At 48.2% G+C, this 25,450-nt stretch overlaps 7 protein-coding genes across 7 annotated transcripts; 4 read left to right on the forward strand and 3 right to left on the reverse strand.

Moving 5' to 3' along the window:
- Window positions 1-1,486: 1,486 nt before the first annotated feature.
- F9C07_2279559 (pleiotropic drug resistance proteins, ABC superfamily) lies at window positions 1,487-8,779 on the reverse strand. The gene is made up of 2 exons (XM_041288274.2): window positions 4,780-8,779; window positions 1,487-4,709 (listed from the first exon to the last, which is right to left on the reverse strand). The coding sequence occupies exons 1-2, from the start codon at window positions 8,021-8,023 to the stop codon at window positions 4,078-4,080; spliced, it is 3,876 nt and encodes a 1,291-aa protein (XP_041140687.1). The 5' UTR covers window positions 8,024-8,779; the 3' UTR covers window positions 1,487-4,077.
- Window positions 1,908-2,426, forward strand: F9C07_1293 (putative extracellular thaumatin domain protein; the record flags this gene model as incomplete). Its single annotated transcript, XM_041284050.1, has 1 exon — window positions 1,908-2,426. The coding sequence occupies one exon, from the start codon at window positions 1,908-1,910 to the stop codon at window positions 2,424-2,426; it is 519 nt and encodes a 172-aa protein (XP_041140688.1).
- Window positions 8,780-9,615: 836 nt separating the features above from the next.
- On the reverse strand, window positions 9,616-12,971 carry F9C07_2279561 (fungal-specific transcription factor domain-containing protein). Its single transcript, XM_071510374.1, has 3 exons — window positions 11,666-12,971; window positions 11,486-11,574; window positions 9,616-11,386 (listed from the first exon to the last, which is right to left on the reverse strand). The coding sequence occupies exons 1-3, from the start codon at window positions 12,283-12,285 to the stop codon at window positions 10,185-10,187; spliced, it is 1,911 nt and encodes a 636-aa protein (XP_071365823.1). The 5' UTR covers window positions 12,286-12,971; the 3' UTR covers window positions 9,616-10,184.
- A 50-nt stretch (window positions 12,972-13,021) lies between these two features.
- F9C07_2279562 (uncharacterized protein) lies at window positions 13,022-15,512 on the forward strand (the record flags this gene model as incomplete). Its single annotated transcript, XM_071510375.1, has 4 exons — window positions 13,022-13,578; window positions 13,667-13,690; window positions 14,239-14,311; window positions 15,444-15,512. The coding sequence occupies exons 1-4, from the start codon at window positions 13,499-13,501 to the stop codon at window positions 15,510-15,512; spliced, it is 246 nt and encodes an 81-aa protein (XP_071365824.1). The 5' UTR covers window positions 13,022-13,498.
- A 4,949-nt stretch (window positions 15,513-20,461) lies between these two features.
- Window positions 20,462-22,016, forward strand: F9C07_1298 (uncharacterized protein; the record flags this gene model as incomplete). The annotated part of the gene is made up of 2 exons (XM_041288284.1): window positions 20,462-21,018; window positions 21,086-22,016. 2 exons carry the CDS (start codon window positions 20,462-20,464, stop codon window positions 22,014-22,016), a joined length of 1,488 nt encoding a protein of 495 aa, XP_041140685.1.
- F9C07_1092395 (uncharacterized protein) lies at window positions 21,992-22,654 on the forward strand. The gene has a single exon (XM_071507521.1). The coding sequence runs from the start codon at window positions 22,231-22,233 to the stop codon at window positions 22,570-22,572; it is 342 nt and encodes a 113-aa protein (XP_071365825.1). The 5' UTR covers window positions 21,992-22,230; the 3' UTR covers window positions 22,573-22,654.
- Window positions 22,655-22,736: 82 nt separating this feature from the next.
- Window positions 22,737-24,083, reverse strand: F9C07_1299 (camp independent regulatory protein; the record flags this gene model as incomplete). The annotated part of the gene is made up of 1 exon (XM_041284047.2): window positions 22,737-24,083. The coding sequence occupies one exon, from the start codon at window positions 24,081-24,083 to the stop codon at window positions 22,737-22,739; it is 1,347 nt and encodes a 448-aa protein (XP_041140684.2).
- Between the last annotated feature and the right edge of the window lie 1,367 nt (window positions 24,084-25,450).

The following is a 25,450-nucleotide window of genomic DNA, read 5'->3' on the forward strand; positions in this document are numbered from 1 at the left end:
TGTTCCGTTGATCTTCTTTTACTCTGTATTTTGGTCGCTTTCAAGTGAGAGTTACGCGCTAGTATACCACAGAAGTTGATGTTCCTTGGACCGTATCTTCTTGGAGCGAGAGTTAATTTTAAGGCTTTGTTTCAGCACGAGAACAGCAGAAAGGGCGCTGTAGCGAGGGCCCAAGGTTAACCCAGTGGACCAGCGACGAGAATCCCTGCCAAAGTCTAGAACGCTGAATCGAACTCCCAAGACAGAATAGACTACACACTAGTCAAGCGACAATGAGTCCATGGTGAGATCGTCGCGGAAACCTCGGGGACTAAAGGGAACGGTGTGGTGATAAAGGCAAGTCAAGCGCTTGGCAATGAGTGGATCAGCAACCGATTTTTGATGGTCTGTGTGTAATGCGTGGCAGCAATTCAAAAAAAAAAAAAGGACAGAGAATGACAAAAAAAATATCGATATGCACATGTTCTCGAGTACCATGACTTAATCATCCTTGGAAAGCTCGTCATCTTTTCCCTTTCGGCCAAAATCTCCGTCCTCGCCAAGGATGCCATGAGAGCCATGAAAATTTGCACATGGCGATGTCTTTCCCTACAGGCGGACCACCGGACAGAGAGAGATTGAACCGTCAGTGAACCCCTCGTTTTCTCTCCACACTAGACCAATATTAGGTGAGGCGAACCATGGGAACCAGCTTAGAAATGTAAAGAATTCTCAAAGGAGTTCATTACTCATTCAGGAAGCCTTCTCGAAGACTGAAAGGCACCGGTCTTTGTTCGGAGGGGGCTCCGTGGTTGAAATCCTTTATTTGCCTTCGTCGGAACCAGGGTTAGGGCTGGCCGAGCGTATTGCCACTTCCTCTGATCGATCAGTAGATGGTGTTTCCACGGAGTATCTTGAAAGGGTTCTTATTTCCACGCATCTTTCTCGCACAGCCACAATCCAGGGTTTCTCTATGGGGAAAAGAAGTGGGTACATCGAGTGGGACGCGCTGATTCTATCTGGATCCAGCTCAAGTCCGGATTCCAAAGAGTGGAAACGGAAGCATGGGAAGGAGAATGGAGCCGATGGCAAGTGCGCCCATTGTGGCTCTCCGCTACAGACTGTATGCATGTAATCGTAGTCAACTGCAGCGACGAACCCCTCGTAGGAAGTCGATCGGGTACGAATTATGACGGTGTGAGCTGTTGGACCGACAGAATCTAATCTCATTTTTAAATGGACGAGTAAAGCATGTAGGACAGGACCTGTCAGCGCGACAGTTAGTGCAGCAAGTTGGCGGCAGTGGACGAGTCACAACGGTAGTTAGTATATCCCGTTGTACAATGCCGGAGTGTCATTTCACTTTCCACCAGATTCCCTCCACGTTTGGCCCAGGCACTTCCCCCGTGGCGTCCAAGTCAAACCATGTATCCAATGTCAGGTACAACCTTTTTCAACGTCATGCCAGCGAACCAGAGTTAGTCCCCTGAATGGACCCATTTTACAGTCTTGTTTGGGTACTTGCTGTGGGTCTTTCTTTTTTTTTTTTTTTTCTCTTTCTCTAGAGTTTTCTTCTCGTTCCAGACTTTATCGGTCTGTCAGGTACCGACAGTTGGAGATCATTGCCGGCATGATGCCTGCTCAAAAAGTTATATAAACCCTGACGATGTCCGTCCTAAATCGACTCTTTTCTTCTTCAACCATCCACATTCTCTTATACATTCTCTAGACAAGCTCTGTCTGTCCTTCCTTTCGAGATCGAATCTCGTCCTTCTTTTTTACCACCTACATCAAAAAAGTTACATCCTTGCGTCTGTAGAACAGACCCAGTCAATCTCTTGACTTCAAAAACTCAGAAAACTTTCACAACCAACACAATCTCATCACAGTCTTTTTCCTTCTTTTCCAAAAAGACCCCCACATTCAAAATGATGTTCACCAAGACTATCACTTTGGCCGCTCTTGCCAGCCTCGCTGCTGCTCTCCCCACTGCCAACCCTGTCAAGCGCAGCGGCGGTGTCAACATTGTCAACAACCTGGGTGAAACCGTTTACGCGTGGTCTGTTTCTGATAGAGTCAGTAACATGCATACCCTTTCTGCGAATGGTGGCAACTACCAGGAATCCTGGCAAACCAACGACAACGGTGGTGGCATCTCCATCAAGTTGTCCAACACCCAGGAGCAGTCCAACGTGCTCCAGTTCGAGTACACTCAGTCCGGTGACACCATCTACTGGGACATGAGCTGCATCGACCTCAGCGGGGACAACGTCTTCACCAAGTACGGTTTCTCCGTGACTCCCTCCAGCACCTCCGACAACTGTCCCTCTGTCAACTGTGCTGCCGGCGACACTGCCTGCGCCGAGGCTTACCTCAAGCCCAACGATGACCACGCTACTCACGGCTGCCCCATTGACACCTCCTTCAGTGTCAGCATTGGCGTCTAAGCATCTCTTCTCTCTCTCTCTTTCTTTACTTGAGATAAGAAGATGACTTGACTACACTCATTTTGCTACATTGATTGCTATTGCTACTGCTTTTGGCCAAGAGTGAATTGAATCCCTTACGACTGGTAAATATGATTCCCACGACGAATATGGGCAACGGAGTTCGGTACGGTTCCGGGGAAACTGGGAAAGGAAAAAATTGAAAACCTACTTGCTTGATGCAAGATTGTGATACCACTATGACAGAGCTGACTCCTGGAAGGAGTGTTCACTCTCTTTTGGCTTGCTTTTTGCTTTCTGCTTTTCTTCACGACTTCATGTATCTAAGATACAGGGGTGATTTGATATCACGATCACGAATTTCACGTGGAATTCTTATAGAATAGACTTTTGCTTTTAAGAATCTTTTTTACTTTTTACTTCTTTTCCTTGTAATCCTTCCTTTTTTACTCTTTAAAAAAGAGTGATGATTAATAGATAATCAACCAATGACCCTTCGACCCCAACCAGAATAACCAACCAAAGAAGAAATCAAAGCAAGCCACGTAGCAAAGGCAGCCCAACAATCCATGACTCACAGACTCAGACACACCTCCCAGGATACCGGATAATTCTCGGCCACCGACATTCGACTCAATTACCCGTCCACTCTTACTAGTTACTACCTATCCAAGACGCAGGAACACTTGTCCAAATCACATGGGAGCCGCCAATCCTACCGAACTCGTATACCGGGGAACCGGGAAGCGATGCCAGTGGACTACTAAGGGACACTCAGTCAGGCCCTTTTTCGCCTTACGTCGTTCGTTCTCTCAGGGTCCAATCACGATCTTAGGAAATCCAAGGAAATGCCTGGAAAACTAAGACTGGGACTAAGACATTGAACGTGAGGGAATTTTACTGTGCAAGTTTAAGTCAGCCACAGTGGATCGGAGGGGATCCACTGGACCCTAGGGAAGAAAGAAAACTGTTGAAGTGGACAGCAAATCTCAGATCCAAGGCGGTTTTGACTGTGGGCCAATCAGCGTTGATGGGTGATTGTCGATAAACGCAAAGCTTATGTAAGGTACCACTGTTTAATGTGGTTTGATTGGCTGAACTGGTGGGGTAAGTGCGCTGGATGTAAAAGCAGTTGGCATGGTTTGATTGGATGGGGCTTGGGAGATTGTTCTGTGATTGGTTGACTGTTCGTTCATTGGGTTTTGGGGTTTTTTCTCTTCCGCTGCTTTTGAGGTTGTGGTAAGTTTCCAATGGAAACGTCGCAGGTGTTTCAGGCGTTGTTTGAGGAGGAGGGGTTCAGGGACTTTCTTTTTTCACTGTGAGATGGATATGGATTTGCTTCTTTTGAGTGTGTATGCTTTATTCTGGTTGTTTTGCTGATGTTGTTGTGTTATGCTGCCTTGAGGCCTCGCACAGACGGCAGAGTCTAGACCGTCGTGCATGACGAAGAAAATGGCTCAGTGGCGAGAAGAGGCATTGTGCTTTTTTTTTTTTTTACCCTCGACAGACGGAATACCTTGTACGAGCAGTACCGAAATCTCGTTGTCTCTCATTCGTCCTACAACTACTAAGATCCATCGCTCGGACGTCGACCGACTACTTCCGCAGATTCATTATCATTGGACGGGTGATATCATCTCTACTACTACTGTTATTTCCTTTCCCACCGCATTGCCTTCACCAGCCCGTAAGCGACCACCCGATAAATTATCGTACAAACACCTAAGGCCATTACATTGATCGCCCCGTTCTTGTCGAGGTTGTAGAGTCGGAGCACCTGCTGTCCGTTCTGGATTGGACAGCTTCCATCCGCCAATCGCTGCGCTGCCGTACACACGAACTCCTGGTCCCGCATAGCATAGGGCGCCAGGTTGGCGACGGCATATTTGACGGGCGAGAGGTGGTTAAGCCCTTGGAGAACCTCGTTGACGTTCAAGCTCATAACACCGCCTAAGATGTTCGCGATGGAGAGCAAGATTGACGTCACGTTGACGGCGAACCCAACGTGCGAGAAGAGCGTGCAGAACATGATGCCCAGCGACTCACCGCAGCTGACGATGCAGAAACAGTTGTACGCGGTGATAAGGAACATCGTGGCACTGCGCCCGAGGTTATCCGCGTATGCGGCCAGGACGCCGAAGATGAGGGACGACAGTATCTCGAAGGGCACCTCCAGCGTGGTGTACTGCAGTATGAATGTCTCAGCCGAGTAACAATGGTCGGCCTCCTCGCGGTAGAACACATCGCGTTCGTTGGGGTAGATGGCGATGTTTTGAAGCATTCCTGCCCGGTTTTTTGTTAGTCTATACATGCAAGTTTAAGTAGACCCGTAGGTAAGGGGGTCCCAACGCACCCACAAAGTACAAAGCGCCAAACTCCTGGATGAAGCCCATCCGTGATTGCACCGCGGCGTAATCGTTCTTCAAGGGCGCAAAGAACAATGCCATGATAATTCCAATCCCCACTACCTGCATTGACCGTGCCATGACGAGCGGTGGCTGTCGCCAGAAATTGATCGCTGACCGGCGTAGCACCAAGGGGTATGTGATCCGGAATGGGAGCATCTGTCGCTTCAGGCTGCCCAGTTCGGCGGGAGTAGCGATATGAGATGTTTGCCGTCCGAGATCGAAAGTTTTGTCATCCCAGCTGAGGATGAGCTTCTGGACCCTTTCGCGGGTCACCGCTTCTCGGTCTACCTGTTGTAGGTCCACCGTAATCAGGTCCAGCACGAAGTCGGCTGGGTTGGTTGTCTGCGGACAGTGGTATCCCAATGCCCCAAAGTGTGACAACATCGTTGCGCCGTCGCCCGCATACACCGGATAGCCCCCTCGCGCAAGAAGCAGAACACTGGAGAAATGCTGGAACAAATCCGACCGGGCCTGATGGATGGTCATAACCAGAGTGCGCCCCTCTTCCGCGAGTCCCTTGAGGACTTCAATGATAGACATGGCCGTAAAAGCATCTAGACCTGAAGTGGGCTCATCGAGCAGTAACACTTTCGGGTCGGTCAGGATCTGAATGGCGATCGTGACACGCCTTTTCTCTCCGCCGCTGATTCCTTTGATTAGTTCGCTCCCAATCAGATTGTCGGCACACTCTTTCAACCCCATCTTGAGCAGGACCTCTTCCGCCCGGCGGTTTTTCTCCTCTCGTGACATCCAGAGGGGCAATCTTAGTCCCGCCGCGAATCGAAGACTCTCGCGCACTGTTAGTGACGGCATCAATGCATCGTCATCTTGGGTCACAAACGACGTGACAGACCGGATGACGCTCTCAGACGGAACAGCCCCATTGTATAGCATATCGCCATGGACCCGGTACTGGGTGCTCAAGGAACCATGTAGTCGTCGCGCAACAGAGTTGAGGAGCGACGTCTTCCCGCTGCCCGAGGGGCCCATAATTACGTTCAGGTTACCTGGCCGAAACTCTGCGGTGATGGGCTTGAGTATAGACAGTGTTCGCGATCCTCGTCCGAAGAGTCCCCGTTTTCGTATGTCGAGCGCATATTTGTCTAGTGATATGACTACTTTGCGCGCTTCCTCGGCTGGTCGGACGGCCATCTTCTCCACCCCAGTACTCGTATCTTTATCGGACTTCCGTGCCTGTGCTATATCCATTGCAAAGTGGTTGTACTGTAGAAGAATGCCAGCCAGGAGGTAATGGCCAACGACAAACGCCACTAATACCACTATCGGCCGCCATATCCAATTAGGAGGAAATCCCAGGCTCTCCATGATATACCGACCCGTGTATTGCGTGCACGCAGGGTCATTGGGATCGTCGGAGAAGGGACAATCGTAGAACTGGCCTTCGGGCGGCCCGTTAGGGCCAATAAACTCATTGGCACATAACGCCCCAAAGATATAGAATGTATACGCCACCCACTTTAGCCAACGCACATAGACCGGAATCTGATTTGACTGCACGAAGTAGCCGCACGCGAATGATTGCACTGTAAACGAGAGGTTGCCAACAAGACTAGCTCCAGGGAAGCTCCTGGCAATGCCGATGGAAACAGCCGCAAAAGTTATGGCAATATAATGAGTGAGGATCGTGAGGGCCAGAAAGATAAAGAATTGGCCCACACTCAGACGGTACCCCACCATGAAATAGAAAATTACAGCGAAGATAATCGGAACAGGGAGATCTTCCAAAGGCAGTCTCGCTGCTCGTCTACTCAGTAAGAAAGCCGGGACCCCCACTACACCTTCCGTTCTTTCTCGGTCGAACTGCCGTATGTCGATCGTTAGTCTGTATGTCTCATAAAGGAGAATGAGATATCCGTTTAGACTGCTTGAGGTATAAAGGCTTCCTTGTCGGGAGCGAATCCCCGCTTGGCTCTCGTCCAACTGCAAGAAGATCCAACCGCTGATGACACCCATGCCGACAGCCTCAAGGAGACTGCCCGCGAGACCCATAGGATCGCGAATTGTTGTCTTGAATGTACGAGAGGTGAGGACACGGAACTGCCGACTGAATGATACAGCTCTCGCTATCGGTATGGCTTGTGCCCGCGTGATTGACTTCTCGTCATCTTTTCGGGATCCCAACACTTCCTTCTCGGTCTTCTCTTCAGTTCTCCACGAAGTTTTGAGAAAATCAACTCTCGCGAGTGACGCTGCTTCCAACTCCTCTGTGCGGTTATCAATAGCCGCAAGATCGATCAAAAACTCCGCTGGATTGACGAAAGGAGGAATCACATGGCCATGATTTTCAAAGTAACTCAAAGACCGGCTTGACAGTCCACTATAAAGGACCGACCCCCGCGCTAGGAGAACAACATTATCAAAAAGACTCCAGATCTCTGAGCGAGGAGCGTGGATCGAAATGATGACTGTTCTCCCTTTTTGGGCGAGCCGTTTCAACGTTCGGACAATTTGAAAGGCACTTGTCGCGTCTAGGCCAGTGGTCGGTTCATCGCAGAAGAGTACCGAGGGGTTTGCCAACATCTGCACCCCAATGCTCGTGCGTCTCTTCTCACCTCCACTGCAGCCCTTGTGGATATTGGTGCCTATCCGCGTATCGGCGCATTCTTTCAAGCCTAACTCCATGATGACTTGTTCCACGGTTTGATGGCGCTCCTCCTGTGTAGTGGGCGGCGGGAGCCGTAGATCGGCCGAGTACCGCAGAGTTTCTCGGACCGTCAGTGTGGGAATAAGCACATCTTCCTGCATAACGTAGGCACTGCGAACGCTCTCAATATTGGCATCGCCATTGAACGTCGTGGTCCCTGCGACACTGGCCTTGGTCATGCCCATCCTGCCTGCCATAAGGTTGAGCAATGATGTCTTCCCAGATCCGCTACTACCAATGATCGCCGTCAAACTGCCACTCGGCATGTAGGCGTCGATTCCATCCAGCACGGTTTTACGCGCATCGGTCGTCGTCTTTCCGCGTAGACGGCGCCATATCTGTGACGGGGCAGTTTCCCACATCGGCGGAGAGATATCAACTTCAAGAGATAGATCCTTCACGCGGATATCAACGGGCTGGACTTCGCGAAAGGACAAGTCAAATGCGGCCGCTTGGTCTTGTAAACTTTCAACATTGACGCCATGTTTTGGGTCATCCGGGGGGCAAATGTCCTCGGCAGTCATAGTAACAGTTCGTCTATACGCACCAAGCCACCCCCAACTTTCTCAGTTATACAAACCCTTTGAGTGTCCACATAGAATAAAGAGAGGAAGATAAAAAGAGAAAAGGGGCCAGGCCCTCAGAGCATTATAATAGGTAATGAAGTTGGCCCTACTGTACCCACGCGGGCGGGGCCAAGACCAACGGTCTGGGGAACAGACCATCATCGTTGGTTCATCGTATCAGAGCTAAAAGGAGCATAAACCCCAAAGAGACTAGTCGGAACCTATCGGGAATTATTGACTGGGATGACATTCAGCCTGGTCGCTTTGGTGGTGATGGGACATTTCGCTGTTAGGGTGGTGGGGAACCTTTTGAAATTTTTTTCCCTTGTCTGCCAGAAATGGATGATGCGATAAGCCAGCTGTGCGGAGTAGTAGGTGTGTATATACGGAGGTAGAAGCCATCAATGCATCCCTTATTTGTGTATCAATGGAAGAGAACCATACGGAATTTGCCGAGCCTTTACAGAAGCATCAGTACTCGTGACCGCGAGTCTGATCTCCTATAGTGGAATCATGTGCCCTAGTGCATGGCACGAAGGGACACCAACTGTTGCTGAGTATTAGCTAGATGTTCTTCTAAGGATATATAGTAAGAATTAAGTAATTCTACAATAATATTTTACAGTAAGTGGATGGTAGCAATAATACCTTTGTAGTTTAGTATTTTACTATACAGCTTCACAAGTTGCTCTAATTAGCTATTACACTCAAAAAGCTTTACCATGATATGACCGTCGATTTCCAATGTTAGTATACTGCCTCAGCATCTGGACAATTACTCATGTCGTTTCCTACTAGAATTAGGACTATTAGGGCAAAAAGCGGAGACATCCTCATTTTATTCAAGAAAGAAGATAAGTAGTACAACTCCCACAACCGGGTTAAGATCTAGATCAGACTCTAGATTACAAGGGGCCCACCACTAACTCTTCTGACGCTTCTATATGTTTCCTGTATACATATTTTCTAGTGTCATCATCTCAAGAGCTCATCTTGGCGGTGTTGTATCAGGCTGCTTGCCCAGAATGGAATATCTCTAGACGCTTCCTATGTTCATTCAGCATCCTTGGCTTGACTCGTCCATAAGCAGTATAGATGGGGCTTGAGTGACTGTCTCAGTCTCATAACAACATCCCCTCTATCATTATATAGAGATTATTTGTATCATGCCAAAATGATAGGGTGCAGAGAATTGTAAGAGAAGGACTTAACGCTTGGGGAAAAGAGAGTAAGTTCGATATGCATTGAGAGCAAGTTACGGATGTAGACTCAGAAATAGTTGGAATTCAAATTAAAGATAGAGTGGAGGTAAGAGACGAAAAATTATGATTCCCAGTAGCCTCTGCTAAGTGTCCAAATAGAGATACACGGAGGCAGTCCTTTAGAGGAGCAGCTCACCTAATACATTCTTAGAGTATCTAGTCCATGGTGACATTAGGGGACCTGTCGAGAACCAGCTAAACGGCCTACTTCACACGGTTTGAAACACTATGAGTTCGGTTTGGTAATCCCCAAATTTGTGTACTTTTGCAAAGAAGTAAGGGTTTTCTTCGTAAACCAGCTATCTATACGAATATGTATAGTCATTACTCACTGATAGGTTATAGTGTGTATACAGTTGACGCTTGGCATTAGAAACTGAATAGAAATATTCACTCGTAGTAGCAATCATTATACAAAGAAAGAAAAAGATCATCGACACAACTGGATATATAAAATACAGGCAAAAATAGAAGCTGAAAGTCATCCGGCATTTCCCCTTAGACACCCCACCAATAAAGATCAGAGATACAATATACTGTAGTCCATGTCTGTGTGTGCCATCAATCATGCACTGACGCCATTTCCCTATCCCGTAGCCGTAGAGAAACACGGATTTCGTGCTCTCATCCTGATTTTTGACACCGGGTCCGACCATCCATATCGCCAAAAGAAGCAAGAAAAAAAACACCAAAAGAAAATGCATGCATGGGCCACATAACGCCGTGTGCTCACTTCCTAGATGGATAATGAGCAGTGCAAAACGAGGAAACGGAGATCTCGTTCCAAAAATGTCGATTCAGATAGAAGATATACGCTGCCAATATGCAATAATGCAGATGAGAATGCGTGGGTTGATTCAGGTAATGAGAAAATCCATATCCATATCCTTGATGATTTTCTCCCAATCCCAACTTTCCTCGATGTTGGAGTCCATGACTTCCCACACCTTTTCTACGACTTTGAATGCAGGTTCGATGTTGCGAAGGTTAGAGTAGGATTTGAGTGTTTCGAATCCTTTCTGGATTCGCTCCCGCTGGTGCTGCAAAAACGCCGAGCACCCGAGGAGGAACAACGGCATCAGGACAATGCTGTAAGCGCCAGCGTCCTGTGGGAGCTGATCCAAGTATTCCAGGCCATCATCCACCACTTGACCTATCTTGTCACCTGGTTGCGAGGGGCGAATAGTACGATAGAGGTACACCCAGGTCGACTGCCGATAAAGCTGTGCCAGAGACCAGTTCGCAGTGTTTGGCGGATAGGACGTTTCCCAAAGCCGGATAGCGGAGTCAATCGAGACGGCCTCACTCAATATCTGGTAGTCAACCGCAGGCTCATACCCTTCATTGTGTCGCTGCCTGATCTTGTCTCGCAACCTGGTCACTTCGGAGATGTAGTTGAAGAGCCCATCAAATACCCCTAGAAACATTCCCGCCTGTGCGTGTGGCACAAAGTCGGGTAGTCGAAGGTCGCCATTTAGATGGGCCGGTCGTCGGTCCAGCGAGGTGACCGAGTTGGAAACATCGTGGTATTGAAAGAACTCAACAATGAACTGCCGGAATTTTTCGTTCCTCGGTTTCTGGTGCTTTAGAAGATGCTTTGCGGCATCCATATGCATCCGGTATTCCCCTTTAGTTTCACCTTCACATATCGTGTTCAGACTGAGCGCTATTGTCGACGCAATTATTGGATCCTCAACTAGGAGGTCGGGCTCCTCTCCCGGATTGCTCGGTTTTGAAGAAGCTTTGATAAGGAGGTTGTGCTGCAGATCTTGGATCGCGCAATGGAAATGGTGGTATTTGCGAGCTATAAACTTCGGCTCTGGGTCCAATCCCGACAGGTGTGAGCCGGATAGGCACATAAGCGAATGCATTAGCCCCCGGTGTTGTGTAGCCATGGGAAGGAGGATCTCCTTGAAGGGGTTCGAGTCATCATTGATCAATGTCAAAACGCGACTGAATCCGTAGACAAAGTGGTCCAAGAAGCGCCGATCAGTATCGTCTTCGATTCCGTCGATCAAGAAGGGAAGGGAGCGAGAGACCATAGACTGGGCCCGGGCTGCTATGTGAAGAAACTGATTAGAACGTATGTCGATCGAAGAGGTTACTCTGGCGGAGACCGGGATGCAGGACAAGAATACTAGGTAAAAAGAGAACTTACCGTCTTCTAGCTTCTGCTTTCCACTCTTCCATACCTCCTTCTTAGGATATCCTTCACAGACAACCGCATTCTTTTGGCAGTTCAGACAACTGAGAGGGGACAAAGAATAGTTAGTCAATTTTCGCACTCGTCACAATCTTGAGGTCCTTTGTGAGAAGACCGGGGAGGGAGGGGATTTACGATGGCTTGGTTTCGTCGCATTTCTTCTTTCGTCTGCGGCAGGTTATGCAACCTGTCTTGGAGCGACCTTTGGTGATTTTGAGCTGGCCTCCAGGAATCGGGAGAGGATGTTTGCGAGGTCGCCCACGTTTCCGTGGAACATTGACGGGAGTAGCCGTGACCTCCGAGTTCGCATTGGCCATCGGGTCCACCCCCAAAGGTTTTATACTCTGCAACTCATCTGCATCGTCCAACTCTTCGATTTTGGGAGTCACATCGTCCATGGAGACATCAGACTCGTGAGATGTAACCATGTTGAAAGTAAATGTGGCGGTTGTTGTGGGAGGGAAAGTCGAGTGGAGCGACTGCGACACGTCGTGGATCTTCACCTCCAGTTCCGGAACAGGTGAGCTGGCAGACGGACCGTCGCCGTCCCAGGATTCGAGAGACTCATTGGAAAGGCCATCGGTACTAATACTGGCACGATGGGAGACCGAAGAGTCGTCTATGAAGGGACAGTCGGCGAGAGCGGGGTTTTCCGAAAAACTGCCCGAGCGGGTGGAGTTGCTTTGATGACGGTGGCTGCTGTCAAGTTCCGTCGGAGTAAACACAAAAGCAGAGCTTTTTTGCATGGACAACATTGACCATACATTCACCTCGGTCTTCGAGGTGTTGGAAAATGTCTTTTTTTACTTCTTCTTCTTTTCTTTTTTCCCCTTTACCCCTTTTCAAAGGGAGATGCAGGAAATAAAAGGATGTTATGGGTAGAGTGGTCACCACGAGTGGTTGGTGTTAGTCCGGATGGAGGAAGAGGACCAGAGAAGAGGGGCAGCAACAATCAGATTCCAGTACAGGATCTTACTGTGACTGGGTTTAAGAGGTGATTTTAATTAATCCACAGGTCGGAGAGGAGAGAGGGGGAAAGAAGACTGAAAGTGTTGATGATGAGGTCCTTGGGCGGGGATTAAATTAGACTTGGCTGTGATTTAGTGGTGGTCAACGAGAATGTTGGTCTGGTAAGTTTAGTTAGTTCGCAGGTGTAGTCAAAGTATAGGCTGCGGTGGATCAGAGTGGATGGTTGATGGGATGGGTCGATCTTCGTATGGGGACTCTTGAGTAGTAGTCGGAGTGGATTATATGCATGTATCGGAGGATGTGGTAAATGGGGTTGTTTGCTCGTTTCGTTTGGTTTGGTTGGCTTGCAGAGGGATTTTATTTAGCAAGTGGAGAGCGGAGGGGAAATTGGGAAATGGGAATGGGGGTTTTAATAAGAGTAGTTAGTAGTGAACTAGCTCTCTACGTGTGTAGGTCCGTAGTTACGAAACATCCCGAATGAAATAAATATTAATTAGGTATTAAAAGAAAAATATATATATACGTAGATACATGAAGAGGAGTAATTATAAATTTTTTGCTCCTCATTTTTTATTTTTCAAGCTAGTCCCTAAATAAAATTTGGAGTCTGTTGCACTGGATCGAGAGGCAAGAATGAGAGGGTCAGATGAATTACATGTAGAGTATGGAGTATGTCAATCCTCTGTCCTCTGGTGGTTAGCATGCTGGTGGATCCTCATAGGCAGGGCACCCAAACTAGGCAAACTTTCTTTCTGATCATCAATTGGAGTCCTTGAATATTAATAGGTATTTGTCTAGCTAGGGGGGGGGGAAATTGAACTTCCAACTAATTACCAAGTAGGAAGTTGTAGAATTGCTGCGGCCTTATTGGTGAGAAGGGAAAATTAATCTTGAAAATTAAGAAAGATTGATTCATCCATGATCCCGTTTTCTGTGTTTCTCTACCACTACTTTCAAGAAGTATTTTTATAATAATCATCGTTATTATTACCATTATGAATGTTATTTTCTTTTATTTCTATTTTCCTACCACGCATTTCATTAAACTCTGCCATGCGGGGAGAAAGAATGCCAAGCTTGTTGGATTTCCATTGCTGATTTGCTGGTCCAAGCGAGTCTGAGAAAGCCTAAATAGTAAAAGAAAATCATAATGGGATTGAAAATCAGAAAGGAAAACGGAATCCATATTCAGTAAGTCGGATCAAATCATGTTCAAAACAAAGCAAAAGACCATCGAAATGGACACAGTAAAAAAAGCAATTATGCCCATTGAACCAACTGCACGAAATATTCACTTAACCTAAATAATCGCTTTGGTGACGACGGCGGATGATCCTGATTACCCTCTTGGGAAGTGACTCGCACTCACTTGATGGACGCATAATCCAAGCCAGTCCGAACTGGCATGGATGAACTCCAAGGGGTATGCCTTTGAAGTGCATAATCAGTACAAGCTGAGGCTCGTACATATTTGACGGTCTGGATTGAGATGCTGGTGGAGTTGACTGGTTTCCAATCGACGGCGGATTAAATGGTTAGGAAGCCGACCATAAGGGAATCATGACAACTTTCGTTAAGTCACAGTCATTCAAACTTCCTTAATCACCAAGATAGGTTGCTTCATTTGAATACAACTCAATCGAGCTGTGCACTACCATATCTCAAGTCAATAGCGAGGAGCGGACGCATCTAGACATCAGAACCTAGTGGGTACTCCGTATAGTGGATGATCGATATAGGGTTTTCCGGGACATCCGTCTGTATCGTTACGATACATACATCCATACCTCACCACCTGCACTCCTTCCGCTGGTACGTACGAAGTTACCCAAAATTGTCAGTGCTAACTTGATACTGAAAGGACTCGACTAACAAATGCCACTAACCCGGACAAAGCCCATCTTACGACGATGATTGCCCCGTCCGGTCTTATGTATGCATTACTTGCATGCCAGGACAGACACTTCTCCGGCTCAGGTGGACGCCACACCCCACGCTACTGACCAGCACAGTCTCGTCACTCACCAGTGCGGAGATAGGCCGATGCCCAGGCAGCGACGCCGCAGGCCACTTTCCTCTTGAGGAATGAAGCTCCCTGCGTCTGAGAGCATTGTGACCAGTCGCGTCCTCGTCAGATCTTTTCTCCTCGCACTTTTGGTCTTACATCTAGTGTGATGGTGTGGATGACTCTTTTCTTCTTGTATTACATAGGTTCATTCAACCCAACCCAGAGACCGGGGAGAAGCAACCAAAGAGAAAAAAAAAAAATGAAAATGAAATGAAACTTCTCATTCCTTCGGACAATCTGGGGAAGTGGGCCAGATCTTCTGTGCACAAGGCACGGACATCCGACCACTGCTGCCAAACTCAAGGAGCCGTATCAGGTGATCCCTAGGCGTTATCCTTGTTGTCTGGACAGACTATTCCTATTGCATTCAAAAATGTAGACACCGAAAGTTGATGTTGGCACAGTTCAGTAGCTGAAGCTGCTGCCTCCATGGCGGTCGTCATCAACCGGCTCAACGAAGTATCACTCGACCTCTGTTTCCCCTCCTGGCTCCAGTACGATTCCACTGTCTCTACTCATCGTCATTGGGTGGTTGAATTTCCGAGTGCTTGGACCTCGTTTCGCTGATGCGAAACCAGTTGGAATGGGGAGTCCACTCCATCTGCCAGGCGACAAACTGGGAAGTGAGGTCGTGCACGGTGTAGCTCAGGGCTGTCCGCGTAAGTTTCGTGCTCCTTTTTTTTTCCTTTTTTTTTTCTGGCTTTAAGCCTTGGCTTCTTCCCACGCCTATCAGAAAAGGCCCTCTATTTATTCGAATCTCAGTAGATTAAGCTTGACGATCGGTGTCTGGGAAGGGACGCGGCAGAAGGTTAAACTACTGTACAGTTAGCATGCGACACTGGTGTCGCTGTACGGTACGGTCATGACCGTATTTAGTTTTCTTGGGGCACATCAGATGAGCACTGCGGATTTCCTCTCACGGAAAGCCGGCAGCTGGCGGAGTAGTATCTTTGACAATGAATTAGGGATAATTAGGAATAGCTACTCCCCTAAAGCTCGAAGATGGGACAGGGATTGAGCTCTGAGGTAGGTAAGGTACGATGTGAAGACCAATAGGTTCTATATACACTACTACCTCCTTTGATATCCCCGAAGACCATTTGAAATAACGGCTCACCTGCACATATTTAACCTGACACAGGTGCGCGCGACAATGTAATAAGCATCAAAGAATGTTGGTGAAACAACGTGCCCCACTGAGAAGGAAAAAACAAATGTGTCTCTATGCACTCCATACCCAACTACTGTATGCAGTAAAAGTCCAATCCAGACTAAAGGCAACGAACTGAACCTTAGTTAAACTATTAAGATCACTACCGCCATCTGGATGGACATGACTCGCTTCTTTTGTATACAAGTATTTTTTGCCCCCAGAAGGATCGAGCCCCAGTCCTTCATCCACGATTTAGGGAACACACGAATTCAGTGGAGCCAACGGAAGGGTATTCCCGTAAAAAGAGGGGTGTGTGATCTCGTTCTTTCCCGTCCTTGTTCATGAGATTCATGTGCAGGCAACCAAAACCCTGGTCTCCCATCCCGTGGAGCTACTACTTGTGGCTGGGAAATAAACTTCCCTTTTTGCTGTCTGTTCATTGCAGATGAGCAACATTCTACCTAACCCCCTCAAGCTTTTTTTGTTGCGTCTGCTTCATTCCTGTCGGTCTTCCTCATTCGGTGCTCCCTTGCGTGAATGCGGAGTTGACAGGGGCTTGCCTGACTTACCCTGTATTTTCGACGGAAGATTCAGGATGAGGCTACCTAGGGATCTACCACGACGAAGAAGTAAGTACAATAAGTATCATCTTTATGCGTGAACTCGGTTGCTATCGAGATTTATTGTTGATGAGTGGCTTTACGAGGTGTTTGGGGTATTGTACTAAGTAGTCTTTTTCTCTGTCCTTCTACACCCTGGTGAACTTTTCATGCTTGTAGCTTTTCATGCTGTATGAGTGTACTGTGTATACTCCATACGTCTTCTAGTCGAGCATTGACTATTCAGGCAATATCGGTATGTACTGTACCTGAGTACTGCCTCGTACCGAACCGCCCGAGAACACGAATCAGACCACATGACCTCGTGTCCGTCACAAACCACAGGGGCAAGTGAGCCGAAGCCGAGCCTATCAAAATCGGACCTGATGGCGCGATTTACCTACGGGGCAAAGTCTAAGTGACCTTAAATCCCTTTTTTTATTTATTTATTTATTTATTTATTTATTTATCTAGTTTCTTTCTAAGATGTTCGGTCGCTTTCTTTCTGTGCCCGTCCTCATGGGAAGTGAGGCTTGGAACTATCCCGGTTGGGTAAGAAGCACGGTGGATGCGGTTGGCGGTGGCTTTGGGGAGAAAAGATGGTTGGGGTTTCTGTTTTTGGGTGGTGTGGAGACGCCTGAGTCGTGGGCTTGTTGGATGTACATACATAGCAAGTGTTGGTTGGGCGGTCGTATAGAAATAGGTAAGATACATACGGAGTAATAGCTCAGGGTAGCTTCGGACAGAGCCGACATTCCTTATGCGAAGTATAAATGAACTAACAAGCTACATGTTTTATATTGACATAGATTTGTCTCGTTTTCTTCAGTATAGTCCATCGCTGATATAGAACGTCGTGAGAAAGAGTCTCCACAAGGATAGTAGATATTCCTCTTCCATAGATCACGCAAAATGTTTCTTTCGACTGCGGGGTAAAAATATATTTAAACTTCAATGCACTCGAGCCAGCATATCTGCAATCCTTCCCTTTCGGTCTCTCTCGCGACTTGTTCGAAAAGAAAAATGGGTGTCACATAAATCCACAGGGCTCTCTGCTCTCCAACCCGGAGGATAATCATGACTAAAATAATTTAGGCCACGACCCAGACCCACCCTTTCGCTGCCATTGACCACTTTCACTGGATACCAGGAAGAATACTCCGACCTCACAGAACCCAAAATAGTCGATTACGATCTTCCCACTGGACGATCACGCCTGTCAAGAACCATCTCTCTTACTTCCCCGTTCGTTCATTGGCGTATGAACCCTCAACTTCATCTTTTCCCTCCAGTGTCTGTCGCACATATCCAGAAACATGACTCATAGTCAAAATAGGAAAAGAAAATGAAAACTCGGTCTGGAATAAAGCCAAAAACGCCCTGTATAGAAACCTAAAGGTGCCTAAAAGAACCCCCCAAATAAGCGTGTCGAAAACACACACAATGACAAAAAGCTGTTGGGCACCAAAAAAATTATTCTCACAAAAGTACTGTACTTCCCCAAATGTTTTCTTTTTTTTTTCTTAGGGATTCGTGGCCGCCCCCGTATTCTGACATGGCGAAGTCGCCAATCACCGTTTTTATATTCCGATCTGCCTGTTTCATATCACGCCCGCGAATGGGTGTCGCGTGTCCGCCGTGGGAGCGAGTTCAACTTGGGAGAAGATCTCGCGCAGATCCACAATAAGGCCATCATTTGGGGTAAGAAAGTATTGTGCCAAATTTCAATTACTAAATTGGTACGGTCAATTTTGAATATACATGACATCATAGAGCATTTGGCAAGGGGGGAAAAGTGATTTGAGAAAATAAACCGGGTTTGGGCCTAGGGGTTTTTGGCACACGATTTAGAGCTTGGTAGGAGTAGTGTGGGTATGCTGCAGGATGCATTTACCTATTGTTTTGAAAGTGATGAGGATGCCGTAAGGCTACAGGACTTGAATAACCTGGTCTATGCTTCTAGGAGCAAGGTTCTCGCGTGCGAACCGGCCACTCCGTTAGTAGATAGATCTATGACCTTGTTTTAATCTACGGGGACTTGCTGGATCGTTGTTCTTGGTTCTCTGGGCATCATACCACATCCTGGTCGGATGCTGGTGGCATGCCTCCTGTATACCATGACCACGCTTGGCCTGAATGGTAAATGCCGCAAAGCAGGGTAAAGTACTCACTTGGTAATATCTTGCTTCTGACTGGATAGGTCAGATTGTGGACTGTGCCTGGAAATATTTGACTTATGGATCGGGTCGTGATCGAGGTTATGATGTTATGGACCAAATCAAGTAAACTGGCGTGTGCGCGTCAAGGGGATAGCTTGAATTCCCAGCTAACAGTTGAAGGTTTACTACTTGTCTGATTGTATATCTGTTTTTGGTTTTTTGAAGGGCAGGATCTTGTCGCAAGGGGAGAAGCATGCTTCAGGGTTGACTTGCTTCGTATTGCTCTATCATCTTGACTTCTTGCTTTAGTTTTTCCATTGTCAATTCCCAGGATGCGGTATCAATGGTTGTATACTTTGGCCAGGTTTGACATGTTCAGATATAATACCTCAATGTTGTAGATGGAGTCCTTGAGCTTCAAGTGGAATAGGAACAAGGAACTATCCGTGCGTTACACTTCGACCCTAGATTTCATATCTCGGGAAATAGATCAAGCTACGTCATAGCCAGAGCCTTTTTATCTCTTCCTCTTCTAGCCCTCTTTCCCTCTTTTGATCATTTGTAGAGCTGACAGCTGCCAATCAAATCGCCAAGCTGTAGGAATGTAGAGTTCCTCTCCTCAATTCTTACACGCAGTCACTGTAGTTTATTCAATGGGAATCCGCGTGACTGCACAGTGTGTTCACATGCAAGCAATACAGGTGACACTGGTCAATGTCCTATACGAAGAAAGGTTACTCAAACCGTATCCCGTTAAGATGACCAATTCACTCCAGTTGACAAAACCAGTATGCCTGTCCTTGCATGTAGACAGCAATTCCTTGTTTGCAAGTATTCTGTATACGATCCTAGAGATAGGTAGAGCATCCTTGTCAACTCTAAACAGAGGCAACGCCACATACAGACAGGAGCGATGCGACGGATGCCAAGAAAACAAAAGGAGTAAGAAAAAGAAAATAATAATGACCTATGCATTCTTCAATCATGATGCTCGCTAGTTGAATTGAGTTAAGGTTCGTATTCGGCTTGGGATCGTGAAAGGGCCGAATCATGCTGAGCATGAACTTGGTCTGGGGTATGGAATGGTGCATTACCTCCGTAACCCAGAAAAAAAGAAAGAAAATAACAAAGTGGCTGGCCCTGGACCGGGCAGTTGACAGGCAATCACCCGCATACCAGGAAATGCCTCATTTTGCGCTGGTGGTGCTCCTGCAAATCGATGATCCTCAGCTTGTCCTCTTCTCACACGTCGCAATGATATGCATGCTGGGGTCGTAAAGTGCAGCTCCCTCGCGCGGGGTGGAGAAGGGATGTATGTGTGCTCGGAGCCGTGTGATGTCTCATATGTCGTCTGCCTATCATCTGATATCATTTCAACAAGGGTAAGCGTTTCTTTGGGGAGTGTTTCTGTTGCATTCTCTAGTTTCTCCGTGGTGCATGAGAAGAGAATGGGATTCCCTGTGACCTGTAGTGTTGATTTATCCCCGATCGGGATAGTACTCTACCGACCTTATGTAAGTCGTGATAAGGAAGATTTTCTCTGATCTTTGATCTTATCGATAAGCCTCGCTCGTCACATGCAGATCGTGAATGAACTTCACCACTGAACAGAAGTTAGACATGGTTCCCTTCCGGAGTTCATTTATGGTTCCTCGCGGCTGGCCTGTGGTACGGTATGAGTCAAGTTATATGATCCCGAACCGCGGATCCGATTAGGTCTCCCCGTTGGATTGCAGAGCCACTCTGCGCATCATAGATTGTGCCCTGAATGCGACCTCATCGCTCGTCATGTCTCTATCAGACTCCGGGTCTCCCGCGGTTGCAATAATAACTCGTTCCACCTTTTACTATGCGCCCTGTACTTGTCAAGGCACAATTTCTGTCAATGGTGCCCGCGATGAGAACGCGATATTGAGCTGTCGTACAGAGGAAATCGTTGCGATTCTCTCCGGTGACGGGCTGTAAAGCTAGAGCTCATTCATTATGACGCTGCTATACATAAGGGGACTAGCCCCCTACCAACCAGGTGACAACGGTACCGATGTGATCATTAACGAAGTGCACTTCAATCGAACCACACTAGACACCTACAACTACAGGCTCTACACCAACGGAACACTTTCCAATGGCACAAACTGCTACCTAGCCTTCCAGCGATTCAGACCTCATATGTTCGCCGAGAATGGCACGTTCATCAACGGAACATCGTGCTACGCGCCCATCAATGATATCGGCCAACATGCGTCCCTCGGCCTCGCATATGCGCTGATGTTTGTCATCGCCATCTTCCTCAGCCTCATTAACCTCCGCAAGCACGGCCGAAGCTACCTACGGCATGACCACCGCTGGAACATCGTAAGCCGACGACTAAAATGGTGCTGGCTCATATTCGTCGCCGTCTGCGGCGCCATTAGCTGCTTCATGAGCATCGACGTCGATAGAAACTACCTCCAAAGCGCACCTCTGATCCTCCAAAGCGTATTTTACACCCTCTTAACACCAGGCCTAATGGCCGCAGTCTGGGAAGCCGTCCGACACTGGTAAACCTCCCTTCAATACACCAAGCCCACCCAACCAACCTCCCAACTAACAAAAACAAAACCACAGGGCAAGCTGGCAAGCCCGCCAAATCCACGACCGCGACCCCTACGCCTTCACGAAAACCAGCACACGCACACGGCAGGAAACCCTCCTCCCGATTCTCTTCTACATCCTCGCCCTCCTAAACTTCATCCTCACCGTGCCCCGCAGCTGGTCCGCCATCGAGCTCCAACGCAGCGAAGAGCAACAAACCCTCAACGCCCGCCCAGTAGCAACAGACACCCGCTGGCGCGCAGCAGGCTTCATAGCTCTAGCCGGCATGCTAGTGATAACCTACAGCCTCGAACACAGCATCTACCGGTACAAGCCTCGCCCATCCAGCACAGCCGGCCAACTCCTCTTCTACCTAAACGCCGCACCCTCCCAATTCCTCCTCGCCATCGCCATCCTAGGAATTAAAATCGGCTACGCCATCGCCTCAGCCTTCGATTGGACCGTCTCACCACTGAAATACGATGTCCAGTCCGGCTGGATCTATGGCCTAGGCTATACCCCCGCCCTACTTATCATTCTCCTCTTTAATATCTGCGGCTACTGCGAGCTAAACGAGGACAAGGCACTCATAGCGCGACGCGGGGAACTAGAATCCGCATTAGCCAGCGACGTGGGTATCGGACAGAGAAATCCACCGTGGTGGAAGAAGCAACGGCTGCGTTCGCTCGCGAGGGAGGTAACAGGTCGGGGATCCCCGATTGACCGGGACAGGGAGGATATGGCCCGGTACGTCGAGATGGGGATTATCAAACCGCAGGAGCAGAGCGGGGATAGAGTCGTGGGGATCGCAGAGCTGAACAAGGAGGAACCCCGCATTACGACGCGGCAGGCAACGAGTGTTGGAGATGATGGGTCGGAGTCGCCGCTGGATCATGTTGAGTATGTTGTGCAACCGGAGCGGAGTGCATCTCCGCAAGCCATCCCCAGGGGGGCGGATATATGAGGGGGGTTTGCATCGTATGCAGGTATAATGGGGCGTGTTATTATAGGGGGTTTAATTGCCTTCTGGGACGGGGGTTGGGTAATTAGTCAATGGTTTTCAGGGGATTGGTTGGGAGTGTAACGTTGGGTTATTTTTAGATGTGGTTCTAATACCAATTGGATGTTTGGATTGAATACCAAATGTGATGGATGCATAGTGTTGATTTAATGGTGGCATGCTCGGGTTTTTATTTACATGTATCCCATGGGTAGTTATGTACATGATACAGGGGAGACATTTACACACTTTTGACATGGACACAGTAAGCTCAACCGAAATAATCAATCATCAACATGATCAATTGGTATATCGAGTCATCCTAACCACTGCCAAGGCTGGTTTCAAAGCGTCTGTCAACAAGTGCCATGAAAACAGTTGGCCTCGGGAATCTGAAATAGAACAAGCCATAATGGAAGACAAAAAGCAAAAGGCCCCACCCATGCTTTATGATGCACCCTCTTTAACAACGCCGGTCCTGCCCAAAATCACGATAAACAACAAAACAAGATCGTCATGACCGTTCCATATCTCTTTCAGATAAAAGCGAACGGGTATATCTCATACAGTGAGCTAAGAAAAAAGCAGGTGGTAAGGAATGATGGAGTAGTGTGCAAGGTGCAGGGGTGTGGAGTATCGGGGAATGACTTCAAGGTAGGGAGACGTAAGGAATCCCGGTCATGTTCACGCAGTGAACACCCGGTCTAATTGTCGGAGGGCCCGCATGTCCTCTCCTCCGAATCCAATCTTCTCGCTGGGGATATCGCGCGGTCCTTCGGCTCGTCCCGATGATGGCGCGGTGATCGCCGGCAAAGAGCCACTAGCTGGCGTGCCGTTCATCAGAGCTCCAATGCTGGGCACGGTTGTGCCAGAGCTGCTGGGTTCTGGCGGTTTAATGGTAGTGGCTGGAGGAGAGATGTGTACCGCACTTGTGGGAGCCTGGCTCGACAAGTGTGGGCTCCGCGCAACCAACCCGGCAGCGGGAGGGATAGAAGGTGGTTGTGTGCGTGGAGATGCCCTTCGAAGGTCCACTGGTACGTATTCTTGAGGACTGCGCTGATGAAGCTCGTGGGGATCTGCAACCAGTCGCGGTGACCGGCCATTTGCAATGACCGGCAGAGACGGATGCGGCACGCTCGGAGCTTGTATTGTTGGGGCCAATGCCTCAGCTGGATGTACCGGTCGCTCATAAGGTGTCCCCAGCGGTTGTGGAGGCGGTGGGGGAGGCAAAGCATGTGGTTGATGGTGAGCATATGGCCCATGACCGTTCGTTCCCGATACCGGCGGGAGATACGAAGGATACGGGACCGCGACGGTTGGCGGGGTAGCTAATGGGGTCGGTGGCCATGCGTATGATGGAGTGTATGACTGAGGATGTGTGGCTCCCGAGCGGGCATATGCACCCATTGGATGAGGTGGCACCGAATAGGTAGCTCCAGCCATTGGTCCGCGTGTCACTACTGGCAAATTTTGTTGGTCATTGACAGTAGATTCCGGGTACAGACCTTTCTGCGGGCGAACATGACGCAGGGCGGGATCCGTCGATGGCTGTTGAAGGTTGGCGGCAGAGGGATGTGACCTAGAGTAGTAACTGATGAGATGAAGATGTTGGCCAGTAGAGGTGGTGATGCTGAAAGACTGCTTCATCAGACCATCAGGCTTGTATCTGTAGCCATCCGGACCCTCATCTGCGCCGTCCCCCCGGTCATCATCACTCCCTCGACTCTCCGGGGTTTTGCCCGCTCTCGACATGGTGGATTGCGCCACGCCCGTTCCCCCTCGCTTGCCCTCCATTTCACGATATGTCAAAAAGCTGCCCGACACGCGACTGGCGCTCCAGGACTTCCCGTCCGTCCATCTGCGCATCCCCGCTTCCCGCTCATCCCACACGAAGACCGATCCGGATCGAATTAATTGGCGTTCTTTCTCGGACAATCGTCTCTGTACGCGGGGCAGGAGGCCAATGCGACATGCTTCGAAGAGGATAATAGCGTCCGCCGGCGTGCGGACGTGGCCGTGATACGTCTCCATCCACCTTCGGTGATCTGTGTAGGACCCCGTGATGGTTGTGGGCTTCAGCGCCAGGGTAGGCTGTTTACTGAGGTACGGAATGTTGATAGAATTGAGCGGCTGGCTACTGGGAAGCAAAACCTCCTTTGAGCCCGTCTTGTTTCTTTATTTAGTGACGTTTCTCCTGTCAGAGGACTGGGGGCGATCCACGAGTATAGTTCCCTAAAGCGGAAATGGGGACCGGCTCTCGGGAGGGAAAGTCACGTCCGATCCTGTGAGCAGTCCACCGCCAGTGAAGGATATTCGGTGGGAATCTTGGGGAGGACTGATATTAGTATTTCATCGATGTCCACGAGAGTTCCTGGTCACTCGCGATTTCGGAGTAAAGGATCTAAGGGAAGAGGGGGGAGGGGGATGGAATGTAGAAAAAAGTCAAGGCAGCAAGGAAGGGGAAGTAGGGGAGTGGGGAGGACTGATAGGAGAATAAAGGAAGAATGCAGGCAAGCGGACCGAGTCATTAAGATTATGAGACAAGAATACGTTTGGAACATGACAGGGACGGGAAAGGGAGAGAAAAGAAGAAAAAGAAAATAATTAGAAATCCCTAAATTACTCACCTGGATCGTCGTGTGTTAGAGAAGCGACAAAGACACGGGTTCGGTAAAAAGAGAACCTGAACAATGAGAGGACGGTAGTTGGTGGATTGGAAGACGGGGGAGGAAGGGAAAGAAAGGAAGAAGAAGTTCCAAACCGATTTGAATAGGTAGGTAGTAAAGTAATCGGTAGCAGTGAGGTAGTAAAGAGTATGTAAAAGAAAACGAAACGAAGACAAAGGGAGGCATTAAAGCATGAGTATCAGAGATAGAGTGGAACCTTTGCAACTCTGGACCCCACAGGGTTGTTTTAATATTTTTTGAATGAATTTTTTTATTATTTATTTTTCTTTTTTCGTATTTTTTATTTACTTATTAATGCATTTTTGGGGGGGATATTTTATTTTAGTCTATTTCCTCATCAGAAAGAAGTACATGTATTACTTCTTTCCTATGTATTATATTATGTACTCTGAACCCATTATTAACTTTACATGTTGATTTTGATTTTCTCGATTCTTCTTCCTTCCTTCCTTCTTGTCTTGTCTCATGGGTCCATGACAGTCAGTAATCAAACCAAGACCCAAGCAAAACCATTGAATGACCGATGGGGATGGCTTGGACCTCTAGGCGTTGGTCATGCCGAGAAGCCATCAGAAGACAGAGTGTGGGTAAAGCACAATGGACCGCGGCAAATCAATTCATCTGATGCCCTTTAGACAGGAGCCTGGGCGTGGTAGAGGGCAAAAATGAAAAAAGTAAAAGGATTAATCTGAATAAATGGCAACCTTGATT

The sequence above is a fragment of the Aspergillus flavus genome, chromosome 1 (genome assembly GCF_009017415.1).
Source record: "Aspergillus flavus chromosome 1, complete sequence".
NCBI classification, from domain to species: Eukaryota; Fungi; Ascomycota; class Eurotiomycetes; order Eurotiales; family Aspergillaceae; genus Aspergillus; species Aspergillus flavus.

What these genes read in the sequence shown, in the direction of transcription:
- F9C07_2279559 (XM_041288274.2), bottom strand. Translation starts at nt 8,023, where the DNA reads ATGACTGCCGAGGACATTTGCCCCCCGGATGACCCAAAACATGGCGTC. An exon ending in TGGCGCTTTGTACTTTGTGG is followed by an intron (nt 4,710 to 4,779) that starts GTGCGTTGGGAC and finishes AAAACCGGGCAG; the next exon opens with GAATGCTTCAAAACATCGCC.
- F9C07_2279561 (XM_071510374.1), bottom strand. Translation starts at nt 12,285, where the DNA reads ATGTTGTCCATGCAAAAAAGCTCTGCTTTTGTGTTTACTCCGACGGAA. An exon ending in TGCGACGAAACCAAGCCATC is followed by an intron (nt 11,575 to 11,665) that starts GTAAATCCCCTC and finishes GTCCCCTCTCAG; the next exon opens with TTGTCTGAACTGCCAAAAGA. An exon ending in AAAGCAGAAGCTAGAAGACG is followed by an intron (nt 11,387 to 11,485) that starts GTAAGTTCTCTT and finishes TTCTTCACATAG; the next exon opens with CAGCCCGGGCCCAGTCTATG.
- F9C07_1092395 (XM_071507521.1), top strand. Translation starts at nt 22,231, where the DNA reads ATGCTCGGGTTTTTATTTACATGTATCCCATGGGTAGTTATGTACATG.